Source organism: Erpetoichthys calabaricus, chromosome 5 (assembly GCF_900747795.2).
Source record: "Erpetoichthys calabaricus chromosome 5, fErpCal1.3, whole genome shotgun sequence".
In the NCBI taxonomy this organism is placed as follows: domain Eukaryota; kingdom Metazoa; phylum Chordata; class Cladistia; order Polypteriformes; family Polypteridae; genus Erpetoichthys; species Erpetoichthys calabaricus.
The window spans coordinates 125,696,807-125,713,060 of NC_041398.2; the positions used below are offsets into that span (position 1 = coordinate 125,696,807).

General features: G+C 39.2%; 1 protein-coding gene across 2 annotated transcripts in view; it reads left to right on the plus strand.

The window, feature by feature from the left end:
• Window positions 1-16,254, plus strand: part of cckar (cholecystokinin A receptor) — a 94,702-nt gene that overhangs the window by 65,063 nt on the left and 13,385 nt on the right. For both annotated transcript variants that reach the window (XR_007935186.1, XM_028802008.2), the window contains exon 5: window positions 9,813-10,290. Coding sequence is in view for 1 of the 2 variants with exons in the window: in XM_028802008.2 (XP_028657841.1) it covers window positions 9,813-10,290 (478 nt within the window). In the remaining variant the exon portion in view is untranslated. The remainder of the gene's footprint in view (window positions 1-9,812; window positions 10,291-16,254) is intronic.

Genomic DNA, 16,254 nt, shown 5'->3' on the forward strand with positions numbered 1-16,254 from the left:
CTGATAATAATGACCTGTGGGGGTTGTCCAAGGGGGACACCCCCCACTCTGACGACCAGCAATTCTCCATTGTAAATCCCTAGTTCTGAAGATCAAGATTGGGTCATGACAAAAAAAAAAAGTTTAAGAAACCCTGCTCTAAAAAGATAAAGAAAATGTGTTGCATCACATTAGTAGCCCATGGTGTAAAAGTAAGTGCTGTTTGTTATTTCTGCTGGATTAAAATCAAATGCCATCCTAGTAAGATAAAGAAACCTCAGTGTGCCTGACTGGATGTGGTGTTTGAAAGAGGACCAAAACACCTTAAAAAATACGGATTAAATTGGTATATATTTAAAATTTTAAGATAGTGACTCAAATATTACATTTCATATAGAAGCCTTTAGGAACAGTACACGTGAAAGTGAGTTGCAGGTCTAGGGTGACATCTATCACACATGGGACCCAAGTTTGAAACAATTCTAGCCAGTTTTGCCTAGGAATAGTGCATACAGTGAAATATTACATATCAAATGCTTGTAAAATCAACACAGATCCTAAACTGAATTTTAACTTTCAGAGACCACATAACCAGAGGATTACTACTAAATTGTAATACTGGGAGGGAAGAGACTAAGGGACCAAGAACATGCTTGTGTATGCAGACTGGACAGCAAATATCATTTGGTGTAATAGTGAATCCAATAAGAGAAGAGGAAATATGTGATAAGGGTTTGTAAAGAATGACATGTTAATAACCACTGTGATGCATTTAAATAAGTTGAAATATTTCCTTTTGATTTAAAAGGAAAAATCCATATTAGAACGCAGATACCTATTCTTAAACTCTAAAGGGAGACTGGTAACAATAATACGTTTGGATTGCTGAGTTTATTCAATATTTCAAGACAGAAACAGCTAAAGGAATGGAAGAGGCTGGGATGGTTAAGAAACAGCTAGAGGCCATCAACATTAAGAGAAAATCTAGCATAGAAAGCAAAGCCAAGAAACAGCCAAGTGCACCAACACATTTGGGAAGCAGGACAGGGTTGCCCAATACTTTAGACCAATGACAAATATTGAAAAAACAAGCCACTTGTACATTAGAAAGCTGTGTGAAAATAGCACAGCAGTTTAAACCAAGAAATAAAATGTAGCCCTCAGCCAGATGTTTTAACAGTAAGCAAAAAAATATATTCCTAATCAATCCTTTCAATCTCTAGCAAACTCAAAACTTCTGGAACAGAAGAGCCAAGTTTTGTATAGATAATATTACATAATCTTCTGATAGTGAAGAAAACAATGTTTTTGTCAAATGAGATAACTGGGAGTAAAACTGTCTCAAGAAAGTGAGCCAAATACTCACTTTCCAAGATTTTTCATAGTTTTCAGAAGGGAGATTACAGTATAGTTTATATAGACCAAAGGATTGTTATCATCTTTGAACGGTTAGCAAATGTATGGTTGGTTTAAAATTATAGGCAAAACTAGAACAACATGAATGTTGACAAATCAGTATTTTTTATAAAATTATACAGGAGACCCACAAGGCCTGTACACATTCCTCTTCACATTAGAAAAATTCTTTTAGAATTTCATCAAAGGTTGCTCTAAATCAACTGTTAAATAAGAATCTATACAAAATATTTAAGCCACCAAAATGAAATTAAGTATAATTGATTTCCTGTTGGTCTAAAGTAGTGGATGCAGATTAAGTCCTAATCCTTGTGATCAAATTGATGCAACCCCCTACTTAAAATGACACAGCAAGATTTTTAAATTAGTTGGTAAATTTGTGTAGCAGATATGCTAAACTCAGTCTATGAGCATAACTGCTCTCTCTTCATAAATCTAGTGTGGAAGTTCATAGGAGATTGCAAGATCAATTCAGCCATTGCCAATTAGCCTTCAGAGATTCCCATAGAAAGAAACTTAAAATGCATGGAGTGGAATTTATGTTAAGAGTGGGAAAGAGCTTCAAGACAGAGTTTTTTCCACACAAAATGTCATAGAAATCTGAAACAAACTGCCAAGTCATGCACTTGACGTATCTGGATGAGATATTGGGAGAAACTCAACTATTAGCTAATCAAGCATACTTAGTGGGCTAGAGCTTTGGTTCTCAAACTCAGGCCTGGGGACCCAGCGTGGCTGCAGAGTTTTGTTCCACCCAACTTCTGCTTTTATTGGACTCCTAGCCTAATTAAGTGAGCTGTTATTTCCTAGTTTCTGTGTTTGGGGTCAATATAAAAGTTAAAAAAAACTAAGTGGCACTTTTTATTATAATGTACTAAGCAGTTATATAGGGATAATCACCCTGATTTTTATTCTGCTTTTCCAGTTGTTCTGCTTATTTAATCTATTATTTACTAATTATTGGGTTTGATGCTGAAGTAGTTGCAGCCTTTCAGCATTCATTGTTGTTTGCCTGGGTATCTATTCTGCTTGTTTTTAATAATCATTATTAAGATACAATGAAGGAAGAAAACTACACAGAAAAATGGCATAATAAGTGGAAAACAGCAAAAGAGAGTTATGCATTTAAAGCTATAGCTAAAACAAATATTTCTAAATGTCTTATAAATGTAAACGTATAAATGTAAAAATCATACTGCTGTGATGTTCTGAATGCAGAATAATAAAGACCAGCTAATTAAATGAGATTAATTATTATCACCGATTATTAATCTGGCTGGAACAAAAACCTGCATCTACAGGACTGAGTCTGGGAACCGGTGGGCTTGAAGATCTACTTCTCTCATTTGTCAGATTGTTATCTTCAAATGGTATCTGGGCATAACAAACCCACTGAATTGCAGAGCGATTAAAAGAATGTTTTGTGACTCACACTTTGAAATGAAAGAAAATAACTTAAAATGTTTTTTTATCTGGTACACAGTTGTGAACTTTCTTGGCAACTACAAGAGCACCCAACTATGTCCAGCTGGTTGACAACATATTTGAGTCATACAAAAGAAGTGCAAAATGTCAAAAAGAATAATTTTCTGCATTCACACTTGGACTTTTCCCCTGCTAAAATCTGTGTAGTCGGTTGACATGTTGAAAAGTTTCACCAGGACATTGCAATGTTCAAAAAGCAGTATTAAGGCAAATGGAATTTATCAATGTTGACCAACTGTTTGTTGGGACGCTGTACACTGAAACAAGAAGCATCTGATTTTTAACTCAATTGAACTAATGCAATGTGTCAAAGTCATTAAGCAATTAAACATGCTAAATTCAACAAGGTTTTCACATTTATTTTATGTGAAACAGTCAATCTGAAATTACATTTGTGTTCAGCTTGAAGCGGTCTATCGTAGTCACCAAAACCTTTTCAGAAGGTAAAACTTTTGAAACAAAATTGTTGTCCAGTGTAAATTGGCATAATAATGATGAATACTATTCAGAAATAGTGAAATTTACAAGTTCATACACACTTTAAAATGTGTTACTAAAAATAAACCAGTGGGTCACTTAAAGAATAAGTTCTGTGTTTATCAAGTCAAAGTAATTTCTTCACAAACATCCATATTACTAACCGAGAATATATAACCGGATATGGACGCAGGTACACGGCAATGGGACCATGAGACATAGTGAGCAGGCGCCCACAGCGCGCGTCTCATAAACCGCAAGCGAAGTCTGATCCACCGCGAATGAAGGAGTCATGGCCCAAAAACGAAAGAGCTCAACTAACGTAAATAAGACATGAAGCAACAACGTGCCCATAGCTAACGACTAACGACACAGCCACACAAAAAAGAGGATTATGCGCTGCACCCCAGAGTCAAACGGAGGAGGCTACGGAGGCCCCACAGGTCCACAAAGATAGTACAGAAGGCGCGGGAAAGTACGAAAGGCGCAGGCGCCTACGACGCGCTTCTGAACTAAACATCCACACTACACAGCATGGTCCACGTGCTTCTAACACACCGCAAGCATAAACACGAGATAGTACAGAAACCACACAGATCCAGACTCCACAACATATGTGAATCACATTACAGTAATACAATATTAACAGTACAACCACAGAAAACACAGGCTCGACACCAGATGGGTAATAAGAATAAACGAACGCTCTGTATTAAACATACAGCATCCTCACACGTCCAAACCACACAGCATATGTGAATCACATTACAGTGATGCATTACTAACAGTACAACCACAGAAAACGCTCCGTATTAACAGTGAGTGCAAATATCCATATTACTAACGGTAAACAACGTATAACTAATGGAGACACGGTCACGGCTCCAGAACGATACAGCTCGACTAACGGAGCTACCTGGATAAAATCAATGAACGCAAGCGCCTACAACGCGCGTCTCAAATGCCGCAAGCAAAGCAGGCACGATTCCAAAAAGAAGGAGCTCGACTGACGGAGATACAAAAAGAGAGTACAGAACCCTACACGTCCACACTACACAGCATAGTCAAACCCGACATAGTACGGAAGGAATCACATTACAGTAATACAATACTATATGTACTCACGGAAAACACAAACAGAAGAGGCTTCGGCATCCCGCCCCACAGTCAAACCAGACAAAGTACGGAGTCCCCAAACGTCCACAAGGCACAGGATAGTCACACCCGAGATAGTACGGAGGGCACATGCGCCTATACACCGCAAGCGAAGTAGCCACGGCTCAGAAACGAAAGAGCTCAACTAACGTAAATAAGTGATTTTAACAAAGTGCAACACAACATATGTGAATCGCATTACAGTAATACAATATTAACAGTACAACCACAGAAAGCACAGGCTCGACACCAGATGGGTAATAAGAATACACAAACACTCCGTATTAAACATACGGCATCCTCACACGTCCAAACTACACAGCATATGTCAATCACATTACAGTGATGCATTACTAACAGTACAACGACAGAAAACGCTCCGTGTTAACAGTGAGTGCAAATATCCATATTACTAATGGTAAACAACATATAACTAATGGAAACACGGTCACGGCTCCAAAACGATACAGCTCGACTAACGGAGCTACCTGGATAACATCAATGAACGCAAGCGCCTACAACGCGCATCTCAAATGCCGCAAGCAAAGCAGGCACGGTTCCAAAAAGAATGAGCTCCACTGATGGAGATACAAAAGGAGAGTACAGAACCCTACACGTCCACACTACACAGCATAGTCAAACCCGACATATTACGGAAGGTGCAGGCGCCTACAACACGCTTCTAAAGCACCACAAGCAATAACCCGAGATAGTACAGAAGCCCCAAAGATCCGGACTCCACAGCATATATGAATCACATTACAGTAATACAATACTATATGTACTCACGGAAAGCACAAACAGAAGAGGCTTCGGCGTCCCGCCCCACAGTCAAACCAGAGACAGTACGGAGTCCCCAAACGTCCACAAAACACAGCATAGTCACACCCGAGATAGTACGGAGGGGACATGCACCTATACACCACAAGCGAAGGAGCCACGGCTCAGAAACGAAACAGCTCAACTAACGTAAATAAGTGATTTTAAGATTATAATAACTCCATACCAAGGAATACTCATTCAAGGACAACACGCCATCTTTACTACAAATGTTGTGTATACAGATATCCTATGTACATCATCTACACCTTTACACTCCAATTTATCTCATACATAGATCTGCGCAAACTCAAAGACATTCTATACTTGCATAACATAACACTTACACTGCTATTCTCATTTACATAAATTACATAGACCTACAGATATCGTGACAGTGGACATGATACATATGTAACAATTACCGAGACAGACAGTAATCTCTTTCAAATGTATTTCGGGTTACCCAAGACCAGGGGTTGGAGAGCGAAGCGAGCAGGGAGCGGAGCCCCCTAGTGGTATAAATAAATTTGCTCAGTAAGTGGCAGTGTCAGCAGCATCTCCGAGGGCTGGTTGAGGGGGTGAAGGTGCAAACTGCAGAAACAGCACTTGCTCAGCCCGTAAACTATCACCTTGTTTAGAGTCTCTGTTGGCCATACCTCACATGACAGATTACAAGGACATTTTGTATGCTTTGTAGAAATATGCAGAATAAAATAGTGTCCCTGATGCATAGCTGCTGATGAGAAGCTGGGGAAAGAGTGGCATACAGTTTGCCAATGAACCTGAGTGAGTGGAATGAGGTGGGAGCACGTGTCACGCGGCATGGTGGCAGCAGCCTTTGGAATAATGAAGTAAACTTCCTTATAGTGAGAGTGATTGTAAGTGTGCCTTTTTCAGTTATTATTGTCTACTTCTCCACAGCAATTCAGATCAGGGCATCAACATGCAGTCTCAGTTGTAGTGCTTAGTGATGACTATCTGAGGTCGTTCCACACCCATGGCCCTGAAAGATGCTGTTGAAGAAGACGATCAGTGGAGTAAAATGGCCAGTCTATTTTTAATGCCTAAATTTCACAACAGTGTTTTGCCTTGTGTTTATTTTTCCTTCTTAAAATGATACTGATACTCTGTTTTGCAATAGGTGTATAATCTCAAGGCATGGATCAGTACATTTTTGGCTTGAAAGATGGATGTATTCTGTAAATTTTAAGTTTTTTTTTAATTTACCTATGAACCTGTGTGTCCATTATCACCATTGTAAGCTGCAAGAACAGACAAGGAATTTTGAAAAATTGTTTTAAAAAGCTTCACTTTAGGGCATAACTTAATGTGTCAAATTAATGTATAACATAACTGTAAACATAAAAAAAAACCAAACCTATCCTTTGAAGGGTTAAGTTTATAGTTAGTCCCATGGTGCAACTGAAAAGTTCAGGTTCCACGTGCACACATGAGAGAGGGCATACCTAAAACTCTGCAAGATTTAAGGGCCTGCCCAAGCAACCCAAAAACAGGCTAGCAGTGTTGAGCACAAAGAAAACCTCATATATTCCAAAGAAGTACATATTTTACTAGATGAGAAATTGCATCAAGAATATGGAAAATTGGAGAAAAAATGAAGACAACTAAGCTGATTGTAGTAGAAATATTTCAGCAATACAATCAAATCAAAAAAATTAATTATTGAGCTGTGTTTACTACTTATTTTATTATTGCACAACAGCACCATCTGCTGGGAGATGAGGAGGCAGTGCCCCACATCCTCTTAATACAGAGACACCACTAGAAAGCAATATGAATTACATCATCAACAGCCTTAAAAAAAGTAAATAATGCTAATACAATGAGTCTTTTATACCGGGTGTCTAAAAAGTCCCTGTGCAGTTTAAAATAGTTGTAAAAGTATGTGTGATAAAAAGAGAATCTTTAAAAAGGATTAGAAAAACTTTTGTATTGTTCTTGTTAATTTTCAACATGTCCACCATCATTTCTAATACAAAGGGTAATACGATTCTGTAGTTCTTCGAAAACATTTTTAAGCTGATTTTCAGTAATACCAGCAATCACATCAGTTATCCTAGCGTGCAAGTCTTCTATAGATCGAGGTTTGGTTGAATAAACATTAGTTTTCACATGTCCCCATAAAAAGAAATCCAGTGGAATCAAATCTGGCGAACGTGGAGACCAAGAAAATGGTCCACCTCTTCCAGTCCATCTGTTAGGGAATTTCTCATGTAGAAACTGTCGTAACATGCAAAGCAAAGTGAAAAGGGGGCGGAGTGGTGGCTCTGAGGCTAAGGATCTGCGCTGGTATCCAGAAGGTTGCCGGTTCGAATCCCCGTCACTGCCAAAAGAGATCCTACTCTGCTGGGCCCTTGAGCAAGACCCTTAACCTGTAATTGCTCCAGGGGCGCTGTACAATGGCTGACCCTGCGCTCTGACCCCAAGGGGTATGCGAAAACTAACAAATTTCTAATACGAGAAATCGTATAAGACGAAATAAAGAACAAAAAAAAAAATCTTGTTGAAACACTGTATTCTTTATCAGTCGTAATTGTTCAAGTTGAGGAATAAAGTAATTTTGCAGCATTTCTAAATAGCTATCACTATTAACAACACGCCCTTCAAAAAAGAATGGCCCTATGACTCAATTTTTTCCCAAAGCACACCACACATTAACTTTGGGGGAATGTCTTTCATTTTCAACAGACTCATGTGGATTATCAGTTCCCCAAATACAGCAAAAGATAATAAAAAAAAAACATACATCAAGCTTTCTAATCCTTTTTACGAATTTCTATCTTTCTATCACATATACTTACAAAGTTACAACAATTTTAAATTGCACACAGACTTTATGGACACCCTTTACAATGGCTGAAATGAATGGAGCTTCATTAAAAAACAAGTAGACAGGGAAGTCTAGAGTTTGGGTTTCTTGTAGTACAGTACACCCCCAAAATTCACAGGGGTTACATTCCTAGAGCACCCGCGAATTGTGAAAAACTGCAAATTGTGTATGTGGTTAAAAAAATGCCTATTTTTATAGTTTAAACCCTAAATATGCCCTCAAAACACTTTAATTTAATTTCAAACTCAGCTTAATACATTACCTAAAAAAAAGAATGTAACGGTAAACCTGTATACTGCACAGTACTGTACTGATGTGTCACCCGCAGTGCTAGAATGTAAAATACCGATGTTCCCGCTATATGTACTGTAATTCATGCAAGCACGTTTTCATTGCCAGAAGCCTTAGATGGTGCAGGGTGTTGTGGTGGCATCTTGGGGCTTTAACTCTTAAACTGCCACATACTTGGGGGTTAATGCATCCCTGGACGCCAAATACTTTTTTGCTACACTTTAAGTAAACGTCACAATTCACAAAGAAAAAGTTAAATTTTAATGGAACACATTTTTTTTCATGCAAAGAGCATCACAATTATTGCAACACTGATCATTTTACACACTGCTAATGAACTGTAAAAACTATTTAAAAAAACTACTGGAACAATATGTACAAGATGCAACTGATGCTATGGGTGAAATTCAGTAAATCACCGAGCCAAATGAGCTTCAACTGGCTGCACTCAAGCACACAGACGTAAGCGCTGATGCTTGCAGGCTAATCTAGTGCAGTGGCTTAATCACCAGGGACAGTGAGGCTGCAATTCTGCAGGGTGTCACGTTTGGGTCACAGAATTGCACAGAAACACAGGAGATTGTAGAGACGGGAACTTTATTCAAACACTTTAAACAAACATGTTTCTTTCAGAAGTAAAACAAGCTCAGTATGCAGTTAGTTCTCGATTAAAAGAATAGGCAAACATCATAGGGGAGCACAACAGGAGCGGGACCCCCAACAGGAGCAGAGGATGTCTGGGGGAGGAGAGAGAAACAAAGCAATCAGCCAAAAAGGACTGGTGCTGTTCAGGCTTTTAAGTGTGCATAGTGTTGCGCGAGAAGCATATCACGTGACATAGCATCCGCAAGTAAGTCCAGCAAGTAAAGGAGCAATGTGAAGGTAGTCTATCAGTGTTTTTTAAGAGGGGTTTTTTTGAGGAGCGTCTGTGTCTTCTAGCACCCTGCTCACAAAGGGCTGGCAGTGGCCCTCCAGGACTCCAGACCACTGCCCTAGCCTATGTGCCTTGATGCTAGAGAGAAATGTACAGTATATTCCATGAGCAGTATAGTCATCTACCTCGCTATCAGCACTTCAGTGTTGAATTAAAAAAAAGTTAATGCTTTTGTTCATGATGTGTCCACCTGTAACTATTGTCTCAGCCTGTCATGGTTTAGCATACATTTTGCTTTAGCTGACTGGTATGTAATTACTGTATATTGCTTAATATGTAACAGCTTATTGATGGCTTGTCTATTGTTTATTTGTAATGGGCAAATTGTCTTCCTTACCTCCTTTTTTATATATAAAATCATTTCTTGGTTGTATTAATTGTCAGCCTATCATATGCTTACAGAGAGAAACTTCAGCACCAGCAGCTTCAAACAGCATGATGGAGATGGATGCTATCTTCAAAAACCCAAGAAAAAAAAAATGGAAATGCAGACAGTGACGACCAGCAGCAGCAGCAGCCTCAAGATCAACAGGGTGAGAAGCAACAGTTCAACAGCCAACCTGATGGCCAAAAAGAGAGTAATCCGGATGTTAATTGTCATTGTGATCCTGTTCTTCATTTGCTGGACACCTTTATTCAGCGCCAATGCCTGGAAAGCCTTTGATCGGGATTCTGCTGGCAGACTGCTCTCAGGAGCACCCATTTCATTCATCCAGCTGCTCTCTTACACTTCAGCCTGTGTGAACCCCATTATTTACTGCTTTATGAACAAGCGCTTTCGAATGGGCTTCTTGGCTACATTCACCTGTTGCAAGAAAGGCCATGCCCTTTCACGGGACACCGATGACGAGGGAGGAAATACAAGTGCCAGTCTTTCCAGGTACAGATATGATAACATAAGTGTGTCAGGCCCGGCCTGAAGAGTCGCTGTTAAGTGCTGTGCTTGAATCACGGTTTCATGTGTAAGGTTTTATATTGCATGAGTGAGAATTCTCTATATTTAATGAGTTTGCATTTATTTTCTAGTTAAATCACATTATGTTGAATCTGAGTGATTGAGATCCCCAGTTACTACTCCATCTTTATTTTTTATAGTGAAGTAACAAACTTGCAAACAAGCGAGCAAGATACCGGTAAAAAATTAAATAAAAATGATTCAGTACAATAAAACACAGCAAATACAAAAACACATTGCTGAAAGATACCAGGGCAAGCTTGGAAGTATCCTTGAAAACATGATGAACAGAAGCTGCCAAAATGTGGTTTTGTGGCTCACTTTCTGCTTTAGGGTGAGAAGGACTGCTCTGCTGGAACGGGAGCAACCAGATGAGGTGTTTTGCAATGTAGTTGTGATGCCACAGGGTGCTTCCCACACTTGGCCTGTCCCACTTAGAGAATACCCGGAACATGCTGAAGGGATTAAATCTTTCATTTGGCCAGGGAGGAGCTGGAAACCATTACCAAGGATAGGTTTCAGCTCAAACCTCTTGAGAACAAATGGATTAAAAGTAAAAAGTGAAATATCAAAAGGAGCTGTGCAGGTTCCAGCCAAAAATTAACTAAAATGTGGCACTTCAGCAGCTCAGTTCATTTTTATGTAATGCTTATCAGGATAGATTAGCTCAAAACATTTGAGTGGCATTCAGCATATAGTGCATTGAAGACACATAAATTAGCAAAGGACACAGACATTAGTACCATTAGTGAGATATCTTACTGCAGAGTTCAGATTCTTTCCTTAACGGTTTCTCTTTGGACCAATACAGTGAGGAAGTTAAAATCCAAAACATGGCATTCTAAATTAAACAGTTTGTATATCTGTCCAAATCTTGAATCTACTGAAAAGAAAAATCATAATTTCGTACCAGGCTGACATCTGACTCAAACAGAGTCTTAAGGTTATGGTAAGTGAGCTGTCTGCTTCTGGTTGGGAGGTCCAGTTTATTATAAACCAAGTTCTCTTGACTCTGGTTGTACTGGCTTTGTGGTCCAGATTTTTCATTCCCAGTAGTAGATTTTTCTGATATTGCTTTCAGGCCAGGTAGTCAAGACTTCAGTTTGGAGGGCTTCCTATTAAACAGAGAAGAAACAGTTTCATTTGCATTCATCACCCACCACTCACTAGGGGGACACATGATGCTCAAAGTGACTCCCCATTGTCAAATATACCACAGTATCTTAGCTTCAACATCATTAAGAGTTTGATTAGAAGTTAAAGGACAACAAATGTTTTATTACACTTTGGAATTATTGTGTTACTAAAGAGTGCTTCTGACCATTGTTAAAGGCTCTGCTGAAAATGGCCTCCACCACTAGCAATGCGCCATAACATGCTCATGAAAACAGACCTTAGCTCGTGTGTTTTGATCATCACCTTGTTGACTTATGATGTCTTCTTTCCTGAATGGTGCAGATGGACCCAGTAGTTCAGCACCTTTTCACCAACTGTGCTTTTCTCAGGAGCACCCACAGTGGGATGTTGTTCTGAGAATCTCTAATGTGTAAACTTGATAGATAGATAGATAGATAGATAGATAGATAGATAGATAGATAGATAGATAGATAGATAGATAGATAGATACTTTGGAGCCTGTAAAAACAGCTCAACAATAAAATATGCTCTTCCAATGAATACAATGTTTTCTCTAAAGATACTGTAAAAGAAATGATAAAAGTAAACCACTGGCAGACACATGGCTACATTTGTTGCTGCTAAAACCAGGGCTGGACGTCTTACCATGTGCAAAGCTATTTTTTTGAGTTGGATCTAACTGTAGCTCGCGGTACCTATGACATAGGTCATGTACAGTAATCCCTCCTCCATCGCGGGGGTTGCGCTCCAGAGCCACCCGCGAAATAAGAAAATCCGCGAAGTAGAAACCATATGTTTATATAGTTATTTTTATATTGTCATGCTTGGGTCACAGATTTGCGCAGAAACACAGGAGGTTGTAGAGAGACAGGAACGTTATTCAAACACTGCAAACAAACATTTGTCTCTTTTTCAAAAGTTTAAACTGTGCTCCATGACAAGACAGAGATGACAGTTCTGTCTCACAATTAAAAGAATGCAAACATATCTTCCTCTTCAAAGGAGTGTGTGTCAGGAGCACAGGCTGTCACAGAGATAGAGAAAAGCAAACAAATCAATAGGGCTGCTTTTAAGTATGCAAAGCACCGCACAAAGCTGTTGAAGGCGGCAGCTCACACCCCCTCCATCAGGAGCAGACAAAGAGAGAGAGAGTTTGTTTTTCAATCAAAAATCAATACGTGCCCTTCAAGCTTTTAAGTATGCGAGGCACTGGGCAGCATGTCGTTTCAGGAAGCAGCTGCACAAAAGATAGCAACATGAAGATAATCTTTCAGCATTTTTAGACGAGCGTCCGTATCGTCTAGGTGTGCGAACAGCCCCCCTGCTCACACCCCCTACGTCAGGATCAGAGAAAGTCAGTGCAAGAGAGACAGAAAAATGTAAGCTGGGTAGCTTCTCAGCCATCTGCCAATAGCGTCCCTTGTATGAAATCAACTGGGCAAACCAACTGAGGAAGCATGTACCAGAAATTAAAAGACCCATTGTCCGCAGAAACCCGCGAAGCAGCGAAAAATCCGCGATATATATTTAAATATGCTTACATATAAAATCCGCGATAGAGTGAAGCCGCGAAAGGCGAAGCGCAATATAGCGAGGGATTACTGTAATACCCTTTGAGTCAGATAACCCTCACAAAACTCTAATTTTAACCATAGTGTAACCGGGCATCTGATGGCCGTTTCATGATGTTGGGGTGTTATGTGACTGTATTGCAAGCTGCAGTTATACGTTTTGACTTTTTCATTAGCCACACTGTATAATAAATGGTACGAGCAGCACATTAACTTGTTTCACTCCACAGCAGACTGCATATAATAAGCTCATTGTTGAGGAGGTAATGGTGCCTTAAAAGCTTGAATATGTAACAACAGATTTTTTTATTGTGAGATGGAAGAAGTAAATGAAGTGAGAGTAGGTAGCACAGCTCCAGAGTCTTGAGTTTGAATTGTTGCGCTGTCTGTGTGTAGTTTACATACTCTCAACTTTTTCTCCCACATCCTAAAGACATCATTAACAGTATTTGTTTCTCTGTTCGAACATTATTTGTTAAAACTTACAAAACTATGAACATGAGCTGATGATATATCAGTTAATGCCCAGCAGAGTGTCAACACACTGTTTTTACTGTTTCAAACTCAGATGGACATTGTGATTGCAGACAAGCGTTAACATTTCCCTGCAGTTGACTGGCACCCCATCCTGTGCTCGCTCTCAGTTTGTGACAATTACTACCTTGGGTAGGCTTGGACAACCTGTGGCTATGAATCTGACTTGAGCAGGTTCAAAAATGGATGGATTGACAATTACAGTTTGGAATGTAGAGTCAAGTTTACATAAGGCAAGTAGTGAAATCATCATCAGTTTCTAAACAAAGGTTTTGTAAGGAGAAAGTAGAACAGAGCAAGGCCAAGAGAAAAAGCACAAGCCTGCCACTGTGTTATATGATACCCACCCTAAAGCTATGTTAGACAGTCAGAGACCCCACTTCATCAACTTGAGCAGGAAAGTTCTCCTGTGACTTAACTGGATAAACTTCCTCCAGCTACTGAATTGGGAGGCCATGGCTCGCAGCTAGCCTCTCCATGTCAGAACAAAAAACAGAGAGGGGTGAGACATTGAGTGATTTCACACCATTGACAAGGCACAGAGAGCAAAAAAAGTCAGGACTGTTGTCCAAATTGACTTTCTCATGGTATGCAAGATTTGTTAGTTTTTTAGCCCCTTGAAGACACAAGGCGAGTATGGCATCTGTTCTGTCCCAGCAACCCCTATTTTGTCAGATACCCTTGTGTCCTTGTTTAAGTAGAGTGTGTGCTTCTCTATCCTTGATTCAGAGACATACAGCCTATGACAAACAGCCAGCCCTTACATTATACAGCACATTTCTAGAGGGAAACCCATCCCATGTTATTTCAGTTGGCATATAGGTGGTGGAACTGACTTGCTTGGGGTCACACATAGAATTGATGGTAAGAAATGAACTGATGATTATGTGATTTAAAGTTGAAAGTCCTTTTCACAGGGCCAGTTTGTTAAGTCTACCATTTCATTTAGGCCTTTCCATGAGCCCTGGAAAAAATACTATACATTTATTTCCTCCAGCCAAAACTCATGCTTTTATAGGAACATATTGAGATGAATAGTTGGTAGCTACCTCTTCATAAAACAATGTTAATGTATGAGCTAATCAGCATGATACCTGAATCCACAAAGCAAACTACAGTAATCCCCTGTACACAGCCCTTATCTACGGCAATAAGAGCCGTACATAATATTTACTTGTCATGTTAACATGAACCCTCAATTTTAAAAAAAGCTGAGAACAGACCTGTGATCTAAAAGGCTTGAAATTGATCCAAGTGTCTGTTCTAATATTTGTGGGAGAAACAAAACTCACACTGTGGGAATAAGGTATTGTGAATTCAGACCATTAAAAATGTGGAATCAGTTTAAGCAAGAGAATTCATCTGCATCTATAAAATAAGCCACTGCTGAGGAGAATGGCAGACAATGAATGCCTCGATGACCTCATTTTGCTATACCCCATATGAAGAACAGGGTTAAATCAAGAATTAGAATTGATCTCGTCTTGATCCCTGTACTACAATTCCATCTGCTTTCGTGCAAGGCAGAATAGTCTTTTAATCTGCAACACATGTAGAACAAATACCCTTATTGTAGCTATTTAAATTAACATAATGTGCCCGCGTTGTTTCTGGGAATAGAGAATATGATATTAACTGCGGGACCATTTGGAGTCTTAAGAAGAAGTGCAGCATCAATCACATCCCTCGCTTCATTTTTAACACTGTAATGGTTACCTTTACTGTATAATAACAGAAAGTCTCAGTTACCTAATAAACCACGGAAGAGCACCACTTGTTAAGGCTGTGAACTAAATGGCACAGAACTGCTGTCAAATATTGGGATTTTAATTTGGGGGCTGTTTTAAGGGACATATTACTCTAAATATTTTATTCAAAAAATGATCAGTGAAAGTAAGATGAAATTTGAATGCATAGAATACTAAAATTACATTGACCAAATAAGCATTTTTTTATTACAACTACTTTCCTTTTTCTACCTATAATTAATGCACGAGGGGCATATTAGCAGCAATGCTGTTTTACCACTATGGGATTTGTGTAAATTGCTGAGGGAGGAGTGCTGCTTGGATTAAATAATCACCAATGCCCAGGACCAGGTAATATTTACCCTCAAGTTCTTAAGGAAGCTAGCAAGTACATATATAAATATGACATATATTTTTAGAAAGTCACTGCTCACTGGGGAGATTTCAAAAGACTAGAAAATTGCAAATATTATCCCGTTGTATAAAAAAACTTGACCAGGCAGATCCAAATAACTATAGGCCAGTAAGTTTAACATTCATCACAGGAAAATTAATGGAAGGAATTATTAAAGATAAGATTGAGCAACACATGGCAAGAATAGGAGTTTTACTGAACAGGTAGCATGGGTTCAGACAAGGGAGGTCATGTTTTACTAACATGCTGGAATTCTATAAGCAAGCAACCAAAGGATACAATCAAACTGGAGCATATGATCTTTATCTTGACTTTCAGAAAGCATTTGATAAGGTGCCACGTGACAGGTTGGGCATCAAACTAAAAGAAGTGGGAGTAGAGGGTGTTGTGAGTAGATGGGTGCTGAATTGGCTCAGACACGGGAAGCAGAGGGTTATGGTGCAAGGAACTCTTATCAGAATCAGTTGAAGTAAAGAGTGGTGTT